Here is a 14784-nt window from a genome sequence, read left to right on the forward strand (position 1 = left end):
GGATGTCCCAATTGGTGGCGTTACGGCAAATAGGGTCCAGGTGAAGGCTGGGATGAAGAAGGCTGGGATGAAAGCGCTTTATCTGAATGCACGAAGCATTCGGAATAAAGTGGATGAGCTGGTGGCGCAGATCGACACAAATGGATACGATCTGGTGGCCATTACAGAGACGTGGCTGCAAGGTGACAGGGACTGGGAGATGAATGTACAGGGCTATCAAGTGTTTAGGAAGGACAGGCAGGAGGAAAGAGGGGGTGGCGTAGCTCTGCTGATTAAGGATAGTATCAAGGTGGTAGCAAGGGATGATATCGGAGCCAAAGAGCAGAACGTGGAATCGTTGTGGGTGGAGATTAGGAACAGCAAAGGGAGGAAGACGCTGGTGGGTGTCGTCTATAGGCCCCCGAATAATGATCTGGAGGTGGGGCGGGCTGTTAACACGCAAATAAGTGCGGCGTGCAGGAATGGGACGGCAGTAGTTATGGGAGATTTCAATCTACATATTGATTGGTCGACCCATGTTGGACGAGGTGGGCTCGAGGAGGAGTTCTTGGAATGCTGCCGGGATAATTTCCTTGAACAGTGTGTGTTGGAGCCGACGAGGGAGCAAGCTATCTTGGATCTGGTGCTATGTAATGAGACGGGTAGAATTAGGGACCTTGCGGTGAAGGATCCTCTTGGAGAGAGTGATCATTGTATGGTGGAGTTTCTGGTGCAGATGGAGGAGGAGAAAGTGGGTTCCCGGACGCGCGTCCTTTGTTTGAATAGAGGGGAGTATGGTAGGATGAGAGAAGAATTAGCGAATGTGGACTGGGGGAATGTGTTGGAAGGTAGGTCTGCTGAGGAGCAGTGGAGGATCTTTAAGGAGATCTTTCTTGGTGCTCAGCAGAAATTTATTCCGATGGTTAAAAAGGACAGTAGGAAGAGAGGTAATAAGCCGTGGATAACGAAGGAGGTGAAGGAAAGTGTTAAATTAAAAGCGGAGGAATTTAGAGTAGCTAAGAGCAGTGGGCGAGAAGAGGATTGGGAAAGGTTTAAATGTCAACAAAGATTGACAAAGAAGTTGATAAAGGAGGGTAGGAGAAGCTATGAGGCTGGGCTAGCACTTAATATAAAAAAGGATAGCAAGAGTTTTTATAAATATATAAAAAGGAAGAGGCTGGCTAGGGTGAACGTTGGTCCTTTAGAGGATGAGAAAGGGGAGCTAGTGGTAGGGGATGGGGATATGGCGAAGGTCTTGAATAACTTTTTTGTTTCTGTCTTCACGGAGGAGGACGTGAATAATTTGCCGGGTGTTAGCGATGGAAAGGTGGTAGGAATGGAGGGTCTTAATGACATTACTGTTACTAGAGAGGTGGTGCTCGACAGACTGGAGGGGCTGATTGTGGACAAGTCCCCAGGACCGGATGGAATGCATCCGAGGGTTCTGAAAGAAATGGCGGAGGTGATAGTGGATGCCTTGGTGGTTATTTTCCAGACGTCGCTGGATTCTGGGGAAGTGCCGGAAGATTGGAAAACGGCTAATGTTACGCCGTTGTTTAAGAAGGGTGCCAGGCAAAAGGCGGGGAATTATAGGCCGGTTAGTTTAACGTCTGTGGTAGGTAAAATGTTAGAATCTGTCATTAAGCAGGAAATTGCGAGGCATCTTGAAGGGAATTGCTTGATAGGGCGGACGCAACACGGTTTCATTAAAGGGAAGTCGTGTCTGACAAATTTACTGGAGTTCTATGAGGATGTGTCTAGGGCAGTGGATAGAGGAGAGCCGGTGGATGTGGTCTTTCTGGATTTTCAGAAGGCGTTTGACAAGGTACCTCACAAGAGGTTATTGCAGAAGGTCAGGGGACATGGAGTTGGGGGTAGGGTGTTAGCGTGGATAGAGGATTGGTTGTCAAATAGGAGGCAGAGAGTGGGGGTCAATGGGTGCTATTCGGATTGGCGGATGGTGACTAGTGGGGTGCCCCAGGGGTCGGTGCTGGGGCCTCAGCTATTTACCATTTATATAGATGATCTGGAGGAGGGAACCGAGTGCAGGGTGTCGAAATTTGCTGATGACACCAAGATTGGGGGAACGGCAAATTGTGCGGAGGGTGTGGAGAGTCTGCAGAAGGATCTAGATAGGCTGGGCGAATGGGCCAGGAAATGGCAAATGGAATTTAATGTTGGCAAGTGTGAGGTGGTCCACTTTGGTAGGAAGAATGGTAGGAAGGACTATTACTTACGTGGCGAAAAACTGCAGCAGGCGACGGTGCAGAGGGACCTCGGGGTCCTTGTGCATGAGTCGCAAAAACCCAGCTTGCAGGTGCAGCAGGTGGTCAGGAAGGCGAATGGGATGCTGGCCTTCATAGCGAGGGGGATTGAATATAAAAGTAGGGAGGTCTTGCTGCAGCTGTATAGGGCATTGGTGAGGCCGCAGCTGGAGTACTGTGTGCAGTTTTGGGCGCCGCACCTGCGCAAGGATATTTTGGCCCTGGAGGGAGTGCAGAGGAGGTTTACTAGGCTGATACCGGAGTTGAGGGGATTGAGCTATGAGGAGAGGCTGAATAAACTAGGCTTGTACTCGTTAGAGTTTAGAAGAATGAGGGGAGATCTCATTGAGACGTATAAGATGATGAATGGGATGGATAGGATAGAGGTGGAGAGACTCTTCCCGCTCAAAAAAGACAGTAGGACTAGGGGGCACAGCCTCAAGATAAAGGGGAGGCGGTTTAGAACGGAGTTGAGGAGGAACTTCTTCACTCAAAGGGTGGTGAATCTCTGGAATTCTCTGCCCGTTGAAGTGGTGGAGGCTGCCTCGCTAAATATTTTTAAGAAGCGGGTTGATGGGTTTTTGATAAGAGAAGGGATTGAGGGTTATGGGGAGAGGGCGGGAAAGTGGAACTGAGCCACGACAGATCAGCCATGATCTTATTGAATGGCGGGGCAGGCTCGAAGGGCTAGATGGCCTACTCCTGCTCCTATTTCTTATGTTCTTATTTCTTATGAAATCAAGCTGCATATATTGTTACCCTCCCTTTGAAAGCTATCTGTATAATACTGTAAAACCCCCACTGAAACCCATCACTTTGATATATAACACATCCATTGAATCCAATCTCTCCAATACTATATCTCCTGTTGAAACCCATCTCTCTTATTTTGTAACTTCAATATTGAAGCCTTGCACACTATTCCTGTAATTTTCCCTGCGAAACCTGTCTAATATTGTAACACACCCATTGAAATCCATTTAGCTAATACTGTAATTCTGCCATGGAAACTCATCTCCCAAATACTGTGACTCCCCATTGTAATGCCTCATTCTAATCCTGTAATTTTCCCTTTTATACCCATCTCTGGAATACAGTAACCCTCAAAGTGAAATGCATCTCTCTAATATTGAAACTCTCCCAATAAAACACATCTCTCAAATACACAACTCCTCATTTAAATCCTTCTCTTTAATACTGACAATCTTCCATTGAAATTCATCCTCCTAATATTGTAATACATTGAAACCAATGTCACTAATATTGTAACCCTCCCTGTCAGAACCATTTCTCTAATTTTGTGACTGTCACATCGAAACCCATCTTTCTATGTTGTAAGATCATCACTGTACTTCTGTAACACACCTATTGAAAGCCATCTCCTTAATACTGTGACTCTCATTGAAACTTCTCTTTAATAAAGTTAATCTTTCATTGTAACTCATCTCTCTAACACTGTATTTTTCAGTTTGAATCCCATCTCTCGAATACTGTAACTAATCCATAGAAACACATCTCACTAAACCTTTGATTGAATCCCATCTCACTATTACTGTAAGTCTCCTAGTGAAATCCATCTATCAGATACCGTAAGTCTCCCATTGAAACCCAAGTATCTAGCATATTTCAGTTGTCCATTGAAACCCTTCTCACTGATACCGAAACTCTCCCATTGAAACCCATCTGACATTTACTGTAACTTAGAAACATAGAAACTAGAAGTCATTTAGCCCTTCGATCCTGTTCTGCCATTCATTTTGATCATGGCTGATCATCAAATTCAATATCCTGATCCCACCCTTCCGCCATATCCCTTGATGCATTTAGCTCCAAGAGCTATATCTAATTTCTTCTTGAAATCACACAACATTTTGGCCTCAACTACATTCTGTGGTAGTGAATTATAAACATTCACCACCCTCTGGGAGAAGAACCCTTGCCTCTATCCTAAACGGTTTGCCCCTAATCCTTAAACTATGACCCCCTAGTTCTGGACTTCCCCACCATCGGGAACATTCTTACTGAATCTACCCTGTCTAATCCTGTTAGAATTTTATAAGTTTCTATGAGATCCCCTCTCAGTCTTCTAAACTCCTGTGAATATAATCCTAACTGACTTAGTCTCTCCCCATATGACAGACCTGCCATCCCAGGAATCAGCCTAGTAAACCTTCGCTGTACTCCCTCTATACCAAAAACATCCTTCCTCAGATAGCACGGTAGCACAGTGGTTAGCACTGCTGCTTCACAGCTCCAGGGGCCTGGGTGCGATTCCCAGCTTGGGTCAGTGCCTGTGTGGAGTTTGCACAATCTCCTCATGTCTGCGGGGGTTTCCTCCGGGTGCTCCGGTCTCCTCCCACAGTCCAAAGATGTGCGGTTAGGTTGATTGGCCATGCTAAAATTGCCCTTTAGTGTTATGAGATGTATAGGTTAGAGGGGTTAGTGGGTAAATATATAGGGATATGGAGGTAGGGAATAGATGGGATTGTGGTCGGTGCAGATTCGATGGGCCAAATGGCCTGTTTCTGCACTGTAGGTTTCTATGATTCTTTCTATGATAAGGACACCAAAATTGTACACAATATTCCAGGTGTGGCTCTTACATTGAAACCTATCTCCCTAATATTGTAACACACACATTGCAACACATCTCTCTAATACTGTAAATGTTCCATTGAAACCTGTGTCTTTAATAATATAAATCTTCTGTTGCAACCAATATTTCTAATACTGTAACTCCCCCATTAAATCCATCACTCTAATGATGTAAAAAAAAATTGTCCCTTTGAAACACATCACTCGAATACTGTAACTCTCACACTGAGATCCATCTCTTTAATACTATAACTATCACAGTGAAACCCATCCATTTAATACTTTAACTCTCACATTGAAAACAACCGTTCTAAGCCTGTGATTTTCCCATTGAAACTGATCTGTCTAATGCTGTAAATCACTGATTGAAACCCATTTCTCTCATACAGTAACTCCCCCATTGGATCCCAACACTTGAATACTGTAACTCTCAGTTTAAAGTTTGTTAGAGTCACAAGTAGGCTTACATTAACACTGCAATGAAGTTACTGCGAAAAGCCCCTACTCGCAACACTTCAAGCCTGTTTGAGTACGCCTGAGGGAGAATTTAGCATGGCCAATGGACCTGACTTTTCGGCCTGTGGGAGGAAACCAGAGCACCCGGAGGAAACCCATGCAGACACAGGGAGAACATGCAGACTTCACACAGACTGTGACCCAAGGTGGGAATCGAACCCAGGCCCTTGGCGCTGTGAGGCAGCAGTGCTAACCATTGTGCCACTATGCCACCTTTTTGAAACATTATCTCTCTAATGCTGTAACTCCCCTTGAAGACTGTCCCTCTGATACTGGAAATCACCAGTTGAAACCTCCTTCTCTAATATTGTAACTCATCTTTTCAAACTAATCTGTTTTATACTGTAACTCCCCCACTGAATCCCATGGTAATATTGTTGTCTTCCCTTTGAACCCCATCTCTCTTATCCTGTAACTCTCCTGCTGAAACCCACCTCCCTAACCCTTTATGTCTCATATTGTAATTCTCCCATTGAAAACTATCACTCTAATCCTATCACTGTCCCAATGAACCCACTTCTCTAATACTCATTGAAACCTCTCTCTTTAATACTGTTCATCTCCCATTGGAACTCACCTCTCCAATACAATATTTCTCTGATTGAAGCATCTAATACTGAAACCCTCCCATTGAAATCAATCTCTCTGAAATCATAATCATTCCTTACCCTCCCGGAACAAAGTCCCCACCTCTAATATCCTAACTCTTCTATTGAAGTCCATCTTTCCATTTCTCTAATCCTCCAGTCAAATCCCAAACCATTGATAATCAACTAATCTGCCGTTATTTCAAATATATGAATGTTTTGCTCTTTTTCTATCTGGTCAATTATTCCACAGATTTATCAATTCCCAAATTAGTTAAAACTTCTTTGTAAGATCCATTTTAAGTTTTAAAACTCTCAGCTTTACATTTCTGGTCTAGAAAAGTGATTGAAATTTGCAGAGTAGTGGGGTGAGAAGAGGAGTTTTCAGAGGGATGTGTGCATTTGTGGCGGTGTTGGAATTTCAGAAACTGGGAGCCAATTCACTGACTATGTTTGTGAGCCTATTGTAAAGTGCTGGGAGGGCTGGCAAGAGCGGAAAGTCAATATTTGATTTGATGTATTTTTGTTACATTGATTTGATTTGTTATTGTCACATGTATTAGTATGCAGTGAAAAAATATTGTTTCTTGCGTGCTGTACAGACAAAAGTACATAGGGGAGAAAGAAAGGAAAGGGTGCAGAATGTAGTGTTATAGTTACAGACAGGCTGTGGAGAAAGATCAGCTTAATATTTGATTTAATTTGATTTGATTTATTATTGTCACATGTATTGGGACACAGTGAAAAGTATTGTTTCTTGTGAGCTATACAGACAAAGCATATCGTTCACAGAGAAGGAAAAGAGAATGTGCAGAATGGTTTTGCACTAGAAATCCCCAATAGTCGATTGTACTCTCTGTGACTGCGTTAAGGGAGTGGTTGGGGGGAAACTAAGGTGTTCAAAGGGATGTATTTATGTGGGAGGAGTGGGGGGCACCTTGACTCACTGGGGTGATGAGGCAGTCACACAGACGAGCAGAAATTAAGTGAATTGTGGAGTGAAGGTAGTCAGGGAGTCTTGAGGATGAACAGAAAATCACAAAAATAGAAAATAAACTGGAAACGAAAAACGCAGGAATTGAACAAGTGGATGCAAATGTTTAAAACATTCGCAGGTAACGGGCGGATAAAGAGAAATGTCAGATTATTTTAAAAAGTGGGCAAAGTTGTGTGAAGGTTGTGAAAGGGTGGATTCAGGGAGTAGGAAATGTACAAATCAGATTTCCGGGTATCTGTAAATGAAAGAGGTCAGTTCAGTAAGCGGTGTGAGCAGATTATTAGATGTGTCTCACTCCGATTGCTAACATTGGCAGTTCGCTTGAGTGTTAAAGTAAGGCACTAAAGTCTGGTTTGAATAAAGTGCCTGCAGGAAGAACCCCAGAAGCAAATGACACTGGAAACAGTGGAAAAGCAATGAGGACATCTGTTAACATGAGTGGATAATCATCGACAGGTGGGTGAAGAATTATACGGAGAGATCTCTCGTATAGATGCACATTCTAGATGCTACACAAGTTACTGTTTGAAAACACGCAAGGAATGGTGGGGGGGGGGGGGAAGGAATGTAACATTTTCATTAGAATGAAGGGGACAGCAGTGAAGAGGGGAGGACTGGATTCCTACCGTGACTGTGAGGTGGGGCAGGTTGATCACTCCAGGTTCATTCGAGGAAGCCATGGATCCCTCGGTCCCGATGCAACTGAGGTCCTGTTGACAGGCAGCCGGTCTCCTGACACTGTGGTCACATCCTCCAGCACTTAGTTCCCTGCCTCACGTTGTACAAAGCCAAGAGGCAGCAACACCGCTCAGGGAGGAGGGGTTCCTGGCCAGTGACACAGTTGGCTGATTATTTCCTACAAAGTTTTTTTCCCCCTTTTTGGCTTGAGGAGGGGAGAGAGGGAAGAGCCAGTCACATTGGCTCACAGTGAAGAGTGAAAGGTGGGGAGGGGGGAGTGGTCATATTAAGTAGGCACTGGGCTTATAATGTGCCGGGATCTTGTCCATTCACAAAAGGCAAATATACTCGTGAATGCGTTTGTGACAGCTTTTGGATCAAACTGAGTGTGTGAGTTGTTAAACTGTAGTGTGTGCTGTCGGATATTGAGAACTTCCAATCCATAGAACCACAGAATCCCTACAGAGCAGAATCCAATCCACAGAATCCCTACAGAGCAGAATCCAATCCACAGAATCCCTACAGAGCAGAAGGAGGCCATTCGGTCCATTGAGTCTATACCAAGTTTCTGAAAGAGCATCCAACCCAGCTCCCCTCCTCCCCACCCATCCCCATAACCCTGTGCATTTCCCATGGCCAATCCACTTAACTTGAACATCTTTGGACTGTGGGAGGAAACGGAAGAAAACCCACATAGACACAGGGAGAATGTGTAAACTTCACACAGTCACCTAAGTCTGGAATTGAATCCAGGTCACTGGCACTATGAGGCTGCAGTGTGAACCACTGTGTCATCGTGCCGCCCTTATAGAACATCCCTTCACACTGGGGATCATCCTAGTGAACCTTCTCTGAACTGCCTGCAGAGATAATAAGAGGTGAGGTTTTCTGGTTCCGTCGCTGTGGGAATCATTATGGAAAATTACCTCAATCCATACTGACTATCCATGATTGATCCAGACCTTTCTAAATGATGATTGCTTTCCCTCAGAATTTTTTTTCAGTAATTGATCCACCACTAAGGTTAAGCTGACTGGCCTGCAAACATCCAATCCTGTTCTTCCTTCATTCTTAAATAACGGCCCGATTGTAGCAGTCCTTCATCAACTTGCTTGTGGCCAGGGAGGATTGATTGGAGAATGATGGTCAGAACCTCTGCTATTTCTTCCTTCCCTTCCCATGGCAGCCGGGGATACGTTTTAACCTGAGCCTGGCGGCTTGTCCACTTTCAAAGGTACCAAACAGTTCAATATTTCCCCTCTCACTATATTTATCCTATCCAATATTTCACATTCTTCTCCATCTTATCTGCAAAATCTGTTTTGCTCCCCACTAATGTGGAGGCAGATGAAAGTTATTCATGAAGAACCATGCTCACATCTGATTCCAGGCACAAATTGTATTTCTGACCTCTAATCAACCCAATTCTTCTCTCGTTTTTTTGTGTATTGATAAAACAGGGTTCCTCCTTGATTATTTTTGCCAATTTTTGTATGCTGTCTCATTCCTTCCCCTGATTCCCTTGTTAATTTCACTTTTGCACTTTCAGTGCCATTTTAGGCGTTTTGCAGTATTGAGGCCTTGACATCTGAGAAACGGCTTTGTTTTTGCCTTTTCTTTTGAAATCCTGAGTCCTTTGTTCTAAACCCTCCTTAGCACCTCCTTGAGTGCCTCCCTCTGCTCTGACCTGTTTCCAGTACACTTTTGCCCAGTCACCCCTCCCCACAATTTAGAACTTTATCCTTTTGTCTTAACATCACTAATCACAATGATGACTGCCAGCATGAGTGAAACCAGCTGGTTTCAAACTCCTTCACTGCCCCTTCCCTATTGAGTGAGCCTTCACTCGCCTAATAGGGGAGCTCATATTCTACATGGCCCACGGGGAGATCTGTTGATGATCTCCCTTTGACATTGTAATAATTTGCGTGGTCATTGTTAGATTTTTCCTTACAGATTTTTTTAGTGAATTCAAATTTACCATCAACCATAGTGTGATTTGGACCTGCATTATCTTGGATTACTAATCCAGTGACAAAACACTGTGCCACTACCTCCCCCTGCCCATCTTAACTTCCTCAAACTAAATCCAGAGCTGCCCCTTCTCTTGCTTGCTAAGTACTAGCTAAAAGTGCACTTAAAGAATTCTGCAGGTTCACACCTCTTGGAGAAGCTGGGATTATTCTCCATAATGCAAAGATGATTAAGAGGAGATTCGATAGAGATGGTCAAAATTTGGAATGATTTTGACTCGATAAATACAGAAGAAGTTAGTCATGTTGACGTTTTATAGAATGTTAGTTGGGCCGCACTTGGAAAATAGTGTTCAATTCTGGTCGCCACACTACCAGAAGGATGTGGAGGCTTTGGAGAGGGTACAGAAAAGATTTACCGGGATGTTGACTGGTATGGAGAGCATTAGCTATGAGGAGAGGTTGGAGAAACTTGGTTTGTTCTCATTGGAGCGATGGAGGTTGAGGGGAGACCTGAAAGGAGTCTACAAGATTATGAGAGGCATGGACAGAATGGATAGTCAGAACCTTTTTCCCAGGGTGGAAGAGTCAATTATTAGGGGGCATAGGTTTAAGGTGCGAGGGGCAAGTTTTAAAAGAGATGTACGAGACAGACTTTTTACATAGAGAGTGGTGGGTGCCTGGATATCGTTGCCAGGAGAGGTAATGGAAGCGGATACAGTAGTGACGTTTAAGGGGCATCTTGACAAGTACATGGATGAGATGGGAGTAGAGGGATATGGTCCCCGGAAGCGTAGGGGGTTTTAGTTAAGTCAGGCAGCATGGTCGGTGCTGGCTTGGAGGGCCAAAGGGCCTGTTCCTATGCTATAATTTTCTTTGTTCTTTGTTCTTAAGTGTTTTGAGTGGAACGCAGAATTAAGATCATTGGCAAAAGAACCAGCGATAACATGAGGAACCAATTCTTATTACACAGAGAGTTGTAATCTGGAATGCACTGCCTGAAGGTACTCAGTGTTAACAATCAAAAGAGAATTTGATAAATATGGAGGTCAAAAACATACAGCACTTGGGAGGAGGAAATTGATATAGGGAAAGACAAGGTATTGGGGGTATTGGAAGACTTAAAAGTGGATAAATCTCCCAGATCCAGATGAATTGTGTCTCAGGCTGCTGTGGGAGGTAAAGAAAGAAATTGCAGGGGCTCTGACCCAAATTTTTAATTCCTCTCTGGCCATGGGGAAGGTACCAGATGACTGGAGAACAGCTAATGTAGTTCCGCTATTTAAGAAGGGTTGTAGAGTTAAACCAAGAATCTACACACCAGTGAGTCTCACGTCAGTGGTAGGGAAACTATGAGACAAATTTCTGAAGGAGAGCATCTATCTCTACTTGGAGAGGCAAAGCTTGATCAGGGATAGTCAGCGTGGCTTCATCAGAGGAAAGTCATGCCTAACAATTTTAATTGATCGTTTTGAGGAGGTGACCAGTCTGTAGATGAGGGTAGTGCAGTCGATGTAGTTTATATGGATTTTAGCAAAGCCTTTGACTTGTAAAGAAGGTAAATTCACATGGGATACAGACGAATTTTATAAAGTGGATTTGAAATTGGCTCAGTTGTAGGAGACAGACAGCTGCTTTAGTGATTGGAAGCCAATGTCCGATGGCGTACCACCGGAATCTGTGTTGGACCCCCTATTATTTGTCATTTATATAAATGACATTGATGACTATGTGAGGGGAAGGATTAGTAAGTTTGTGGATGACACAAAGATTGGATAGGCGGTTAATAGTGAGGTGGAGTGTCTTGGGACAAGAAGGTATAGATGCGATGGCAGATAAATGGTGGATGGAATTTAATCCTAAAAAGTGTGAGGTGATACATTTTGGAAGGATTAATTTGACAAGAAAGTACTCAATGAATATGGGACACAAGGAAGTTCTGTGGAACAAAGGGACCTTGGTGTGTTTGGCAACAGATAGCTGAAAGCAGAAGGGCATGTTTGTTGGGTGGTGAAAAAAAGCATATGGGACATACGGGGAGAACGTACAGTCTGTTAGCACTGCTGCTTCACAGCGCCAGGGACCTGGGTTTGATTCCCAGCTTCGGTCACTGCCTGTGAAAAGTTACATGTTCTCCCCGTGTGCACCGGTTTCCTCCCACAGTCTGAAAGATGTACAGGTTAGGTGCATTGGCCATGGTAAATTGCCCCTTAGTGTCAGGAGGACTAGCAGGGTAAATGCGTGGGGCTGCAGGGATAGGGGGTGGATGGGATTGTGGTCAGTGCACACATGATGGGCCAAATGGCCTCATTCTGCAATGTAGGGATTCTATGAAAAGCAGGGAGGTCATGTTGGATTTGTTTAGAGCTTTGGTGAGGCCACAGCTAGAGTACTGTGTGCAGCTCTGGTCACCACATCATCAGAAGAATGTGATTGCACTGGAGGGGGCGCAGAGGAGATTCACCAGGATGCTGCCTGGGATAGAACATTTCAGTTATGAAGAGAGGTTGCGTAGGCTTTGGTTGTTTTCATTGGAGCAGAGAAGGTTGAGGGGTGACTTGATTGAAGTGTACAAGATTATGACAGAGTGGATAAGGAGCAGCTGTTCCCCTTGGTTGAAGGGACAGTCGCGAGGGGACATTGGGTCAAGATGAGGGGCAGGAGGTTTAGAAGGATGTGATGATAAACCTTTTTACTCAGGGGTGATGATGGTCTGGAATGTGCTGCCTGGGAGGGTGGTAGATGCAGGATGCCTCACATCCTTTAAAAAGTGCCTGGGTGAGCACTGGGCACATCATAACAATCACAGCGATGGGTCAAGTGCTGGCAGATGGGATTCGGTGGAAGTTCAGGTGTTTCTAATGTTCTGGTGTGGACTTGATGGGCCGAAGGGCCTCTTCTGTGCTGTATGATTCTATGGATAGCTCTACGGAAGCGCAGGGATAGTCACGATGGGCTGAATCACCTTCTTCTGTCTGACATCAATCTGTGAATCTGTGATTCTTATCAGTTTCTGCACATTGACAAATGAGTTAAAAAGGACTCAACATCTTAATTACCAAAATAGCTCATTTAACTATGTGCGTAATGCTTTACTTTCTTGGTGCCTATCTGTCCTTTACTCTACATAAGTGTTCAATCTGTTTAGGGAACTGTCTAAACCTATTTGTGCTCATTGTCAATCTAAGCACTCTGTTTATTTGTTCTATGTGTTCTGTTGTGTAAGTATTTACCTGGGCTATGTATATACACATGCATAGGCGCACACACACACACACACACACACACACACACACGTTTAATTTATATCTCACTGGATAGTACTCTTGGTTCACAATTGGAAAGTTATGAGTTCAAAGGCTATTCCATAGAGAATCACATATAATCTAGGCTAACTCTCCACTGAGGTACTGAGGGAGAGCTTCACTGTTGGAGGTGCTGATTCTTTAAAGGGATGGCACCACTTATTCACTTTGTGTCAACGTGACTAGCTCTTCCCTCCCTGGTTAGACCAAGGCTCAGTCTGCTCATGAAGTGGTTGTAAAAGTTCCCATGGCGTGATTGTGAAAGAGGGGTCTGGGGATTCTCCCTGGTGTCCTCTCCAATATTTATTCCTCAATTGACATTACAAAAGCATGCGATCTGGTTGCATTGCTGTTTTTGAATTCTTATTGTGCTGCATTAACATGGTGACTATCGCTTTGAAAATATCTCATTGGCTGTAAAGTGTGATGGGTTGCCCTGAGGTTGTGAAAGGAGATATATAAATGCAAGTCTTTCTGCCCCTCCTCAACCTTCTGTGTTTTTCTCTTGTTTTTTCCATGTTCTGTTTAATAATGCTCCCATCGCTTATCTGTTGATACACCTGTCACCATTTTTAGTTCCTTCCAAATGTGCCTTCTATCCAAATCACAAAGGTGAGTGTCCAGAGATTGGCCCGTGTTGACTGGGAACATGACCTTGTTGGCAGAGGCCTTAGGCATGATTTTCCGTTCAGCTGACAGAAGTACTTTGTAGCGTGAGTCAATGGCTGATAGGTAGTTCTCCTTGCTGCAAAAGAAAATACCTAACCCGTGGCCAAGACCTCACCTTTCCAGTCATTACTCTCTCTTTGTACACCTCATCAAAAGAAGATACAGCAGATGATTTTTTATTTAAAACGTGTTCTCGGGTTGTGAGCATTACTGGCTAGGCCTGCATTTACTGCTGATGACTAATCGTCCTTGAGCAGGTGGTGCTGAAGTGTCTCCTTAAACCACTGCAGTCCCTATGGTGTAGGTACACCCACAGTGCTGTTAGGGAGGGGGTTCCAGAATTTTGGCCCAGCAATAGTGAAGGAACGGTCGATATATTTGCGAGTTAGGTTGTGGTTGGCTTGGAACGGAACTTGCAGGTGGTGGTGCTCCCAGGTATCTGCTGCTCTTGTCTTTCTAGATGGTAGTGGTCGTGGGTTTGGAAAGCACCTTTGAAGGAACCTCGGCGAGTTTCTGCAGTTCATCTTGTACATGGTACATCCAGCTGCCAACGTGCATCGTTGGTGGAGGGAGTGAATGTGATGGTGAGTGGGATACCAATCAAACAAGCTGCTTTGTCCTGGATGGTGTTGAGCTTTTTGCGTATTGTTGGAGCTGCACTCATCCAGTAAACTGGAGAGTATTTCATCACACTCCTGATGTGTTCATTGTAGATGGTGGACAGGCTTCTGGGAATCAGGAGGTGAATTCGTCACAGCATTCCCAGCCTCTGCCTTGCTCCAGTGGCCACAGTATTCGTGTGGCTGGTCCAGTTCTGGTCAATACCCCCAATACCTTGATAGTGGGGGATTCAGTGATAGTAATACCATTGAATGTCAAAGGAAGATGGTTAGATTCTCTCTCTTGTTGGAGATGATCATTGATTAGCACTTGTGTGACGTGAATATTATTTGCCACTTACCAGCCCAAATCTGAATGTTATCCAGGTCTTGCTGCATATAGACATGGGTTGCTTCATATCATAAAGCCAGGGAAAAGGAAAGTTGTTTGTACCAAAAGACTCCCTGATTGTTTAAGAACTACTTCAACAACAACAACAACAACAGCAACAATTTGCCTTTATATAACACCTTTAGAACAGTTCCCAAGGTGCATTACAGGAGTGTTATCAAACAGGCTTTGAAACTGTGCTTCCAAGGCAGGTATTGTATTGAGGGTGGC

General features: G+C 44.3%; 1 protein-coding gene across 1 annotated transcript in view; it reads right to left on the reverse strand.

Moving 5' to 3' along the window:
- The window catches only part of opn4a (opsin 4a (melanopsin)), a 65970-nt gene extending 58205 nt beyond the window's left edge, over window positions 1–7765 (reverse strand). Inside the window, exon 1 of the mRNA XM_080215612.1 lies at window positions 7565–7765. Coding sequence (XP_080071738.1) covers window positions 7565–7618 — 54 coding nt within the window. The 5' untranslated portion in view covers window positions 7619–7765. The remainder of the gene's footprint in view (window positions 1–7564) is intronic.
- Window positions 7766–14784: the final 7019 nt, after the last annotated feature.

The sequence above is a fragment of the Carcharhinus amblyrhynchos genome, chromosome 31 (assembly GCF_965287045.1).
Source record: "Carcharhinus amblyrhynchos chromosome 31, sCarAmb.v2.hapA, whole genome shotgun sequence".
Taxonomy (NCBI): domain Eukaryota; kingdom Metazoa; phylum Chordata; class Chondrichthyes; order Carcharhiniformes; family Carcharhinidae; genus Carcharhinus; species Carcharhinus amblyrhynchos.